At 55.9% G+C, this 14,143-nt stretch overlaps 1 protein-coding gene across 1 annotated transcript in view; it reads right to left on the bottom strand.

Moving 5' to 3' along the window:
* Positions 1–14,143, bottom strand: part of LOC137328106 (MAP kinase-activating death domain protein-like) — a gene marked incomplete at its 5' end in the record, with an annotated part of 176,831 nt that overhangs the window by 144,391 nt on the left and 18,297 nt on the right. The window contains one exon of the mRNA XM_067994288.1: positions 10,651–10,754. Coding sequence (XP_067850389.1) covers positions 10,651–10,754 — 104 coding nt within the window. The remainder of the gene's footprint in view (positions 1–10,650; positions 10,755–14,143) is intronic.

Genomic DNA, 14,143 nt, shown 5'->3' with positions numbered 1-14,143 from the left:
GGCACGTCCACAAACACACCGTGACAACTCACGAGGCACGTCCACAAACACACCGTGACAACTCACGAGGCACGTCCACAAACACACTGACAACTCACGAGGCACGTTCACAAACACACTGACAACTCACGAGGCACGTCCACAAACACACCGTGACAACTGGCGAGGCACGTCCACAAACACACTGACAACTCACGAGGCACGTTCACAAACACACCGTGACAACTCACGAGGCACGTTCACAAACACACCGTGACAACTGGTGAGGCACGTTCACAAACACACCGTGACAACTCACGAGGCACGTTCACAAACACACCGTGACAACTCACGAGGCACGTTCACAAACACACCGTGACAACTGGTGAGGCACGTTCACAAACACACCGTGACAACTGGCGAGGCACGTTCACAAACACACCGTGACAACTGGCGAGGCACGTTCACAAACACACCGTGACAACTGGCGAGGCACGTTCACAAACACACCGTGACAACTCGCGAGGCACGTCCACAAACACACCGTGACAACTCACGAGGCACGTCCACAAACACACCGTGACAACTGGCGAGGCACGTCCACAAACACACCGTGACAACTCGCGAGGCACGTCCACAAACACACCGTGACAACTCGCGAGGCACGTCCACAAACACACCGTGACAACTCACGAGGCACGTCCACAAACACACCGTGACAACTCACGAGGCACGTCCACAAACACACCGTGACAACTGGCGAGGCACGTTCACAAACACACTGACAACTCACGAGGCACGTCCACAAACACACCGTGATAACTGGCGAGGCACGTTCACAAACACACCGTGACAACTCACGAGGCACGTCCACAAACACACCGTGACAACTGGCGAGGCACGTTCACAAACACACCGTGACAACTCACGAGGCACGTCCACAAACACACCGTGACAACTGGCGAGGCACGTTCACAAACACACCGTGACAACTCACGAGGCACGTTCACAAACACACCGTGACAACTCACGAGGCACGTTCACAAACACACCGTGACAACTCACGAGGCACGTCCACAAACACACCGTGACAACTGGCGAGGCACGTCCACAAACACACCGTGACAACTGGCGAGGCACGTCCACAAACACACCGTGACAACTCACGAGGCACGTCCACAAACACACCGTGACAACTGGCGAGGCACGTTCACAAACACACCGTGACAACTCACGAGGCACGTCCACAAACACACCGTGACAACTGGCGAGGCACGTTCACAAACACACCGTGACAACTCACGAGGCACGTTCACAAACACACCGTGACAACTCACGAGGCACGTCCACAAACACACCGTGACAACTCACGAGGCACGTCCACAAACACACCGTGACAACTGGCGAGGCATGTCCACAAACACACTGACAACTCACGAGGCACGTTCACAAACACACCGTGACAACTCACGAGGCACGTTCACAAACACACCGTGACAACTGGTGAGGCACGTTCACAAACACACCGTGACAACTCACGAGGCACGTTCACAAACACACCGTGACAACTGGCGAGGCACGTTCACAAACACACCGTGACAACTGGCGAGGCACGTTCACAAACACACCGTGACAACTCACGAGGCACGTTCACAAACACACCGTGACAACTCACGAGGCACGTCCACAAACACACCGTGACAACTCACGAGGCACGTCCACAAACACACTGACAACTCACGAGGCACGTTCACAAACACACTGACAACTCACGAGGCACGTCCACAAACACACCGTGACAACTGGCGAGGCACGTCCACAAACACACTGACAACTCACGAGGCACGTTCACAAACACACCGTGACAACTCACGAGGCACGTTCACAAACACACCGTGACAACTGGTGAGGCACGTTCACAAACACACCGTGACAACTCACGAGGCACGTTCACAAACACACCGTGACAACTCACGAGGCACGTTCACAAACACACCGTGACAACTGGCGAGGCACGTTCACAAACACACCGTGACAACTGGCGAGGCACGTTCACAAACACACCGTGACAACTGGCGAGGCACGTTCACAAACACACCGTGACAACTGGCGAGGCACGTTCACAAACACACCGTGACAACTCGCGAGGCACGTCCACAAACACACCGTGACAACTCACGAGGCACGTCCACAAACACACCGTGACAACTGGCGAGGCACGTCCACAAACACACCGTGACAACTCGCGAGGCACGTCCACAAACACACCGTGACAACTCGCGAGGCACGTCCACAAACACACCGTGACAACTCACGAGGCACGTCCACAAACACACCGTGACAACTCACGAGGCACGTCCACAAACACACCGTGACAACTCACGAGGCACGTCCACAAACACACCGTGACAACTGGCGAGGCACGTTCACAAACACACTGACAACTCACGAGGCACGTCCACAAACACACCGTGATAACTGGCGAGGCACGTTCACAAACACACCGTGACAACTCACGAGGCACGTCCACAAACACACCGTGACAACTGGCGAGGCACGTTCACAAACACACCGTGACAACTCACGAGGCACGTCCACAAACACACCGTGACAACTGGCGAGGCACGTTCACAAACACACCGTGACAACTCACGAGGCACGTTCACAAACACACCGTGACAACTCACGAGGCACGTTCACAAACACACCGTGACAACTCACGAGGCACGTCCACAAACACACCGTGACAACTGGCGAGGCACGTCCACAAACACACCGTGACAACTGGCGAGGCACGTCCACAAACACACCGTGACAACTGGCGAGGCACGTTCACAAACACACCGTGACAACTGGCGAGGCACGTCCACAAACACACCGTGACAACTCACGAGGCACGTTCACAAACACACCGTGACAACTGGCGAGGCACGTCCACAAACACACCGTGACAACTGGCGAGGCACGTTCACAAACACACCGTGACAACTCACGAGGCACGTCCACAAACACACCGTGACAACTGGCGAGGCACGTCCACAAACACACCGTGACAACTGGCGAGGCACATTCACAAACACACCATGACAACTCACGAGGCACGTCCACAAACACACCGTGACAACTGGCGAGGCACGTTCACAAACACACCGTGACAACTCACGAGGCACGTTCACAAACACACCGTGACAACTCACGAGGCACGTTCACAAACACACCGTGACAACTCACGAGGCACGTCCACAAACACACCGTGACAACTGGCGAGGCACGTTCACAAACACACCGTGACAACTGGCGAGGCACGTTCACAAACACACCGTGACAACTGGCGAGGCACGTTCACAAACACACCGTGACAACTCACGAGGCACGTCCACAAACACACCGTGACAACTGGCGAGGCACGTCCACAAACACACCGTGACAACTCACGAGGCACGTCCACAAACACACCGTGACAACTGGCGAGGCACGTTCACAAACACATCGTGACAACTCACGAGGCACGTTCACAAACACACCGTGACAACTGGCGAGGCACGTCCACAAACACACCGTGACAACTCACGAGGCACGTTCACAAACACACTGACAACTCACGAGGCACGTTCACAAACACACCGTGACAACTCACGAGGCACGTTCACAAACACACCGTGACAACTGGCGAGGCACGTTCACAAACACACCGTGACAACTGGCGAGGCACGTTCACAAACACACCGTGACAACTCACGAGGCACGTCCACAAACACACCGTGACAACTCACGAGGCACGTTCACAAACACAGCGTGACAACTCACGAGGCACGTTCACAAACACACCGTGACAACTGGCGAGGCACGTTCACAAACACACCGTGACAACTGGCGAAGCACGTTCACAAATACACCGTGACAACTCACGAGGCATGTTCACAAATACACCGTGACAACTCACGAGGCACGTTCACAAACACACCGTGACAACTCACGAGGCACGTCCACAAACACACCGTGACAACTCACGAGGCACGTTCACAAACACACCGTGACAACTCACGAGGCACGTTCACAAACACACCGTGACAACTGGTGAGGCACGTTCACAAACACACCGTGACAACTCACGAGGCACGTTCACAAACACACCGTGACAACTGGCGAGGCACGTTCACAAACACACCGTGACAACTGGCGAGGCACGTTCACAAACACACCGTGACAACTGGCGAGGCACGTTCACAAACACACCGTGACAACTCACGAGGCACGTCCACAAACACACCGTGACAACTCTCGAGGCACGTCCACAAACACACCGTGACAACTCACGAGGCACGTCCACAAACACACCGTGACAACTCACGAGGCACGTCCACAAAGGCACCGTGACAACTCACGAGGCACGTCCACAAACACACCGTGACAACTCACGAGGCACGTCCACAAACACACCGTGACAACTCACGAGGCACGTCCACAAACACACCGTGACAACTGGCGAGGCACGTTCACAAACACACCGTGACAACTCACGAGGCACGTCCACAAACACACCGTGACAACTCACGAGGCACGTTCACAAACACACCGTGACAACTCACGAGGCACGTTCACAAACACACCGTGACAACTCACGAGGCACGTCCACAAACACACCGTGACAACTCACGAGGCACGTCCACAAACACACTGACAACTCACGAGGCACGTTCACAAACACACTGACAACTCACGAGGCACGTCCACAAACACACCGTGACAACTGGCGAGGCACGTTCACAAACACACCGTGACAACTGGTGAGGCACGTTCACAAACACACCGTGACAACTCACGAGGCACGTTCACAAACACACCGTGACAACTCACGAGGCACGTTCACAAACACACCGTGACAACTGGCGAGGCACGTTCACAAACACACCGTGACAACTGGCGAGGCACGTTCACAAACACACCGTGACAACTGGCGAGGGACGTTCACAAACACACCGTGACAACTGGCGAGGCACGTTCACAAACACACCGTGACAACTCACGAGGCACGTCCACAAACACACCGTGACAACTGGCGAGGCACGTTCACAAACACACCGTGACAACTGGCGAGGCACGTTCACAAACACACCGTGACAACTCACGAGGCACGTCCACAAACACACCGTGACAACTCACGAGGCACGTTCACAAACACACCGTGACAACTCACGAGGCACGTTCACAAACACACCGTGACAACTCACGAGGCACGTCCACAAACACACCGTGACTACTCACGAGGCACGTCCACAAACACACTGACAACTCACGAGGCACGTTCACAAACACACTGACAACTCACGAGGCACGTCCACAAACACACCGTGACAACTGGCGAGGCACGTCCACAAACACACTGACAACTCACGAGGCACGTTCACAAACACACCGTGACAACTCACGAGGCACGTTCACAAACACACCGTGACAACTGGCGAGGCACGTTCACAAACACACCGTGACAACTCACGAGGCACGTTCACAAACACACCGTGACAACTCACGAGGCACGTTCACAAACACACCGTGACAACTCACGAGGCACGTTCACAAACACACCGTGACAACTGGCGAGGCACGTTCACAAACACACCGTGACAACTGGCGAGGCACGTTCACAAACACACCGTGACAACTCACGAGGCACGTCCACAAACACACCGTGACAACTGGCGAGGCACGTTCACAAACACACCGTGACAACTCACGAGGCACGTTCACAAACACACCGTGACAACTCACGAGGCACGTTCACAAACACACCGTGACAACTCACGAGGCACGTCCGCAAACACACCGTGACAACTGGCGAGGCACGTTCACAAACACACCGTGACAACTCACGAGGCACGTCCACAAACACACCGTGACAACTGGCGAGGCACGTTCACAAACACACCGTGACAACTGGCGAGGCACGTCCACAAACACACCGTGACAACTCACGAGGCACGTTCACAAACACACCGTGACAACTCACGAGGCACGTTCACAAACACACCGTGACAACTGGCGAGGCACGTCCACAAACACACCGTGACAACTCACGAGGCACGTCCACAAACACACCGTGACAACTCACGAGGCATGTCCACAAACACACCGTGACAACTCACGAGGCACGTCCACAAACACACCGTGACAACTCACGAGGCACGTCCACAAACTCACCGTGACAACTCACGAGGCACGTCCACAAACACACCGTGACAACTCACGAGGCACGTCCACAAACACACCGTGACAACTCACGAGGCACATCCACAAACACACCGTGACAACTCACGAGGCACGTCCACAGCACACCGTGACAACTCACGAGGCACGTCCACAAACACACCGTGACAACTCACGAGGCACGTCCACAAACACACCGTGACAACTCACGAGGCACGTCCACAAACACACCGTGACAACTGGCGAGGCACGTTCACAAACACACCGTGACAACTGGCGAGGCACGTTCACAAACACACTGACAACTCACGAGGCACGTCCACAAACACACCGTGATAACTGGCGAGGCACGTTCACAAACACACCGTGACAACTCACGAGGCACGTCCACAAACACACCGTGACAACTGGCGAGGCACGTTCACAAACACACCGTGACAACTTACGAGGCACGTCCACAAACACACCGTGACAACTGGCGAGGCACGTTCACAAACACACCGTGACAACTCACGAGGCACGTCCACAAACACACCGTGACAACTGGCGAGGCACGTTCACAAACACACCGTGACAACTGGCGAGGCACGTCCACAAACACACCGTGACAACTCACGAGGCACGTTCACAAACACACCGTGACAACTCACGAGGCACGTTCACAAACACACCGTGACAACTGTCGAGGCACGTCCACAAACACACCGTGACAACTCACGAGGCACGTTCACAAACACACCGTGACAACTGGCGAGGCACGTCCACAAACACACCGTGACAACTGGCGAGGCACGTTCACAAACACACCGTGACAACTCACGAGGCACGTCCACAAACACACCGTGACAACTGGCGAGGCACGTCCACAAACACACCGTGACAACTGGCGAGGCACATTCACAAACACACCGTGACAACTCACGAGGCACGTCCACAAACACACTGACAACTCACGAGGCACGTCCACAAACACACCGTGACAACTCACGAGGCACGTTCACAAACACACCGTGACAACTCACGAGGCACGTCCACAAACACACCGTGACAACTGGCGAGGCACGTCCACAAACACACTGACAACTCACGAGGCACGTCCACAAACACACCGTGACAACTGGCGAGGCACGTCCACAAACACACCGTGACAACTCACGAGGCACGTCCACAAACACACCGTGACAACTGGCGAGGCACGTTCACAAACACACCGTGACAACTCACGAGGCACGTTCACAAACACACCGTGACAACTGGCGAGGCACGTCCACAAACACACCGTGACAACTCACGAGGCACGTCCACAATCACACCGTGACAACTCACGAGGCACGTTCACAAACACACTGACAACTGGCGAGGCACGTCCACAAACACACCGTGACAACTCACGAGGCACGTTCACAAACACACCGTGACAACTCACGAGGCACGTTCACAAACACACCGTGACAACTGGCGAGGCACGTTCACAAACACACCGTGACAACTCACGAGGCACGTCCACAAACACACCGTGACAACTCACGAGGCACGTTCACAAACACACCGTGACAACTGGCAAGGCACGTTCACAAACACACCGTGACAACTGGCGAAGCACGTTCACAAACACACCATGACAACTCACGAGGCACGTTCACAAATACACCGTGACAACTCACGAGGCACGTTCACAAACACACCGTGACAACTGGCAAGGCACGTTCACAAACACACCGTGACAACTTGCGAGGCACGTTCACAAACACACCGTGACAACTCACGAGGCACGTCCACAAACACACCGTGACAACTCACGAGGCACGTTCACAAACACACCGTGACAACTCACGAGGCATGTTCACAAACACACCGTGACAACTCACGAGGCACGTCCACAAACACACCGTGACAACTCACGAGGCACGTCCACAAACACACTGACAACTCACGAGGCACGTTCACAAACACACTGACAACTCACGAGGCACGTCCACAAACACACCGTGACAACTGGCGAGGCACGTCCACAAACACACTGACAACTCACGAGGCACGTTCACAAACACACCGTGACAACTCACGAGGCACGTTCACAAACACACCGTGACAACTGGCGAGGCACGTTCACAAACACACCGTGACAACTGGCGAGGCACGTTCACAAACACACCGTGACAACTCACGAGGCACGTCCACAAACACACCGTGACAACTCACGAGGCACGTCCACAAACACACCGTGACAACTCACGAGGCACGTCCACAAACACACCGTGACAACTCACGAGGCACGTCCACAAACACACCGTGACAACTCACGAGGCACGTCCACAAACACACCGTGACAACTCACGAGGCACGTCCACAAACACACCGTGACAACTCACGAGGCACGTCCACAAACACACCGTGACAACTCACGAGGCACGTCCACAAACACACCGTGACAACTCACGAGGCACGTTCACAAACACACCGTGACAACTGGCGAGGCACGTTCACAAACACACCGTGACAACTGGCGAGGCACGTTCACAAGCACACCGTGACAACTCACGAGGCACGTTCACAAGCACACCGTGACAACTCACGAGGCACGCCCACAAGCACACCGTGACAACTCACGAGGCACGTCCACAAACACACCGTGACAACTCACGAGGCACGTCCACAAACACACCGTGACAACTCACGAGGCACGTCCACAAACACACCGTGACAACTCACGAGGCACGTTCACAAACACACCGTGACAACTCACGAGGCACATTCACAAACACACCGTGACAACTGGCGAGGCACGTTCACAAACACACCGTGACAACTGGCGAGGCACGTCCACAAACACACCGTGACAACTGGCGAGGCACGTCCACAAACACACCGTGACAACTCACGAGGCACGTCCACAAACACACCGTGACAACTCACGAGGCACGTTCACAAACACACCGTGACAACTGGCGAGGCACGTCCACAAACACACCGTGAAAACTGGCGAGGCACGTTCACAAACACACCGTGACAACTCACGAGGCACGTCCACAAACACACCGTGACAACTCACGAGGCATGTTCACAAACACACCGTGACAACTCACGAGGCACGTTCTGTTCCAGCATTCCCTCATTCAGCTCCACCTCCAATCTACGTCATGGCCGCACTTCCCCCCACTATCCCTTCATTCCACCTACCCCAACATTCCCCAATCCCACCTACCCCCCCCAACATTCCCCAATCCCACCTACCCCCCTCCCAACATCCCCCAATCCCACCAACGCCCCCCCACATCCCCCAATCCCACCTACTCACCCATATCCCCCAATCCCACCTACGCCCCCCCACTATCACCCAATCCCACCTACGCCCCCCCACATCCCCCAATCCCACCTACGCCCCCCCACATCCCCCAATCCCACCTACTCACCCATATCCCCCAATCCCACCTACGCCCCCCCACATCCCCCAATCCCACCTACGCCCCCCCACATCCCCCAATTCCACCTACGCCCCCCCACATCCCCCAATCCCCACCCCCCCCACATCCCCCAATCCCCACCCCCCCCCACATCCCCCAATCCCCATAGCCCCCCCACATCCCCCAATCCCCATACCCCCCCCACATCCCCCAATTCCACCTACGCCCCCCCCACATCCCCCAATCCCCACACCCCCCCACATCCCCCAATCCCCATACCCCCCCCACATCCCCCAATCCCCATACCCCCCCCACATCCCCCAATCCCCATACCCCCCCCACATCCCCCAATCCCCATACCCCCCCCACATCCCCCAATCCCCATACCCCCCCCACATCCCCCAATCCCCATACCCCCCCCACATCCCCCAATCCCCATACCCCCCCCACATCCCCCAATCCCCATACCCCCCCCACATCCCCCAATCCCCATACCCCCCCCACATCCCCCAATCCCAATACCCCCCCACATCCCCCAATCCCCATACTCCCCCCACATCCCCCAATCCCCATACCCCCCCCACATCCCCCAATCCCCATATCCCCCAATCCCCATACCCCCCCATATCCCCCATATCCCCCAATCCCTTCTCTCTCCGGAACACATCTGTTCATCTCTCAACCCCATTTACACTGTCCACTTCCATGTCCTTCCCTGGTAACCAATTCCTTATCTGGGTTCCCGTTTGGGTGAACAAGTCCCTCCTGACTTCCCTATTTACCTGCACCGTCCTCATTTGTAACTCACAAGCCCATTACCACGGTGAATAATTGACCCGAGTAAGTTTCATCAATTCCCTTCACAGTCTAGAATCTCCGACTCCATCACCTCGCCGAGGGGCAGGCTGGCAGCTGGCACTCTGCGCCGGAACTGGCATTATCTGCGCGGCACAGCAGCGCAGTGGGGACGGAGAGCACGTGACTCGTGGCAGGGTGTGGAGGGCTGGCTCGCCCCGGGGGTGCCGAGTGCACGGGTGTTAATGTCGTCACATTGGGTACTCACTGGGCGTGTCCCCTTTGATGTCACACTTCATCATCTCACTCACAAAGTCTCCCAGGGAGGAGTAGGAGGAGCTGGAGTCATCGTACTCCACGCTGTCACTGCCACTGTAAGAGAGACGAAAGTTAGCAGCAACACACACCGGAGGGCACACACCAGCACGCAGCACAGCCGTCAGAAGGAATCCTTTCAAACACTCAGCAGGTCAGGCAGTGTCTGTGGAGAGGCAGAGACTCAGTCAACATTTGTGATCATAGACTCTCCCTCGGGGCTGGAAGATATTACAGGTGTAAAGCATGTCAAAAGGAACAGAACAAGGGGGCAAAAGGAGTGGAAAAGTAAAAATAAAAGGACACATACAGGAAAGACATAGAATGGCCCATAAAGTGCTTGGTCATGGTTAAATGGCAGAAGTGACATAAGCACATTCAACTCACACCAAGTCCCGTTCCCCCATCACCCCCTGTGCTCGCTGACCGACATTGGCTCCCGGTCCGGGAACACCTCGATTTTAAAATTCTCATCCTTGTTTTCAAATCCCTCCGTGGTCTCGGCCCTCCCTATCTCTGTAACCTCCTCCAGCCCTACACCCCTCCGAGATCTCTGTAACCTCCTCCAGCCCTACACCCCTCCGAGATCTCTGTAACCTCCTCCAGCCCTACACCCCTCCGAGATCTCTGTAACCTCCTCCAGCCCTACAACCCTCCGAGATCTCTGTAACCTCCTCCAGCCCTACAACCCCCCGAGATCTCTGTAACCTCCTCCAGCCCTACGACCCTCCGAGATCTCTGTAACCTCCTCCAGCCCTACAACCCTCCGAGATCTCTGTAACCTCCTCCAGCCCTACAACCCTCCGAGATCTCTGTAACCTCCTCCAGCCCTACACCCCTCCGAGATCCCTGTAACTTCCTCCAGCCCCACAACCCCCCGAGATCTCTGTAACCTCCTCCAGCCCTACGAACCTCCGAGATCTCTGTAACCACCTCCAGCCCTACACCCCTCCGAGATCTCTGTGACCTCCTCCAGCCCTACAACCCTCCGAGATCTCTGTAACCTCCTCCAGCCCTACGACCCTCCGAGATCTCTGTAACCTCCTCCAGCCCTACGACCCTCCGAGATCTCTGTAACCTCCTCCAGCCCTACACCCCTCCGAGATCTCTGTAACCTCCTCCAGCCCTACACCCCTCCGAGATCTCTGTAACCTCCTCCAGCCCTACAACCCTCCGAGATCTCTGTAACCTCCTCCAGCCATACGACCCTCCGAGATCTCTGTAACCTCCTCCAGCCCTACGACCCTCCGAGATCTCTGTAACCTCCTCCAGCCCTACGACCCTCCGAGATCTCTGTAACCTCCTCCAGCCCTACGACCCTCCGAGATCTCTGTAACCTCCTCCAGCCCTACGACCCTCCGAGATCTCTGTAACCTCCTCCAGCCCAACAACCCTCCGAGATCTCTGTAACCTCCTCGAGCCCTACAACCCTCCGAGATCTCTGTAACCTCCTCCAGCCCTACAACCCCCCCGAGATCTCTGTAACCTCCTCCAGCCCTACAACCCTCCGAGATCTCTGTAACCTCCTCCAGCCCTACAACCCTCCGAGATCTCTGTAACCTCCTCCAGCCCTACAACCCTCCGAGATCTCTGTAACCTCCTCCAGCCCTACAACCCTCCGAGATCTCTGTAACCTCCTCCAGCCCTACGACCCTCCGAGATCTCTGTAACCTCCTCCAGCCCTACGACCCTCCGAGATCTCTGTAACCTCCTCCAGCCCAACGACCCTCCGAGATCTCTGTAACCTCCTCCAGCCCTACGACCCTCCGAGATCTCTGTAACCTCCTCCAGCCCTACGACCCTCCGAGATCTCTAACCTCCTCCAGCCCTACGACCCTCCGAGATCTCTGTAACCTCCTCCAGCCCTACAACCCTCCGAGATCTCTGTAACCTCCTCCAGCCCTACGACCCTCCGAGATCTCTGTAACCTCCTCCAGCCCTACGACCCTCCGAGATCTCTGTAACCTCCTCCAGCCCTACGACCCTCCGAGATCTCTGTAACCTCCTCCAGCCCTACAACCCTCCGAGATCTCTGTAACCTCCTCCAGCCCTACGACCCTCCAAGATCTCTGTAACCTCCTCCAGCCCTACGACCCTCCGAGATCTCTAACCTCCTCCAGCCCTACGACCCTCCGAGATCTCTGTAACCTCCTCCAGCCCTACAACCCTCCGAGATCTCTGTAACCTCCTCCAGCCCTACAACCCTCCGAGATCTCTGTAACCTCCTCCAGCCCTACGACCCTCCGAGATCTCTGTAACCTCCTCCAGCCCTACAACCCTCCGAGATCTCTGTAACCTCCTCCAGCCCTACGACCCTCCGAGATCTCTGTAACCTCCTCCAATTCTGGCCTCTTGTCCATCCCCGATTTTAATCGCTCCACCAATGGCGGCCGTGCCTTCAGCTGCCTAGGCTCTGAGCTCTGGAAATTCCCTCCCTAAACCTCTCTGCCGTTCTACCCCTTTAAGATGCTTCTTAAAACCTAGCTCACCTGTCCTAATATCTCCTTATATGGCTCAATGTCAAATTTTGTTTGATAATCGCTCCTGTGAAGCGCCGTGGGATGTTTTAAAGGCTCTATATGAATGGGAGTTGTTAGCAGGAGACAAAAGGATTGTAAAATGAGAGAATTCAAAGACATACAGGAGACACAGAGTGGGTGAATCGATAAAGGAGGTCAGGTAGAAGTGGGAGTATGAAAAACGGGCATGGCGGAACAAGCTGGAGATGACAACGAATCTGGTGGAAGAAAAAAGCAGGTTGACACCAAGGGTGCAGACCAGCCATCAGGGAGTTCAGTCGGGACGTCCCCACCTCAAATACCAAGGGTGCAGACCAGCCATCAGGGAGTTCAGTCGGGAGGTCCCATTCCCAAATACCAAGGGTGCAGGCCAGCCATCAGGGAGTTCAGTCGGGAGGTCCCCACCCGAAATACCAAGGGTGCAGACCAGCCATCAGGAGAGTTCAGTCGGGAGGTCCCATTCCCAAATACCAAGGGTGCAGGCCAGCCATCAGGGAGTTCAGTCGGGAGGTCCCCACCCCAAATACCAAGGGTGCAGACCGACCATCAGGGAGTTCAGTCGGGAGGTCCCCACCCCAAATACCAAGGGTACAGACCGACCATCAGGGAGTTCAGTCGGGAGGTCCCCATTCCCAAATACCAAGGGTACAGACCGACCATCAGGGAGTTCAGTCGGGAGGTCCCCACCCCAAATACCAAGGGTACAGACCAGCCATCAGGGAGTTCAGTCGGGAGGTCCCCACCTCAAATACCAAGGGTGCAGACTGACCATCAGGGAGTTCAGTCGGGGGGTCCCCACCCCAAATACCAAGGGTGCAGACCAGCCATCAGGGAGTTCAGTCGGGGGGTCCCCATTCCCAAATACCAAGGGTACAGACCAGCCATCAGGGAGTTCAGTCGGGAGGTCCCCACCTCAAATACCAAGGG

Source organism: Heptranchias perlo, chromosome 12 (assembly GCF_035084215.1).
Source record: "Heptranchias perlo isolate sHepPer1 chromosome 12, sHepPer1.hap1, whole genome shotgun sequence".
NCBI classification, from domain to species: Eukaryota; Metazoa; Chordata; class Chondrichthyes; order Hexanchiformes; family Hexanchidae; genus Heptranchias; species Heptranchias perlo.
Note: the sequence above shows the minus strand (reverse complement) of the source record. Positions and strands in the feature narration are given on the sequence as shown.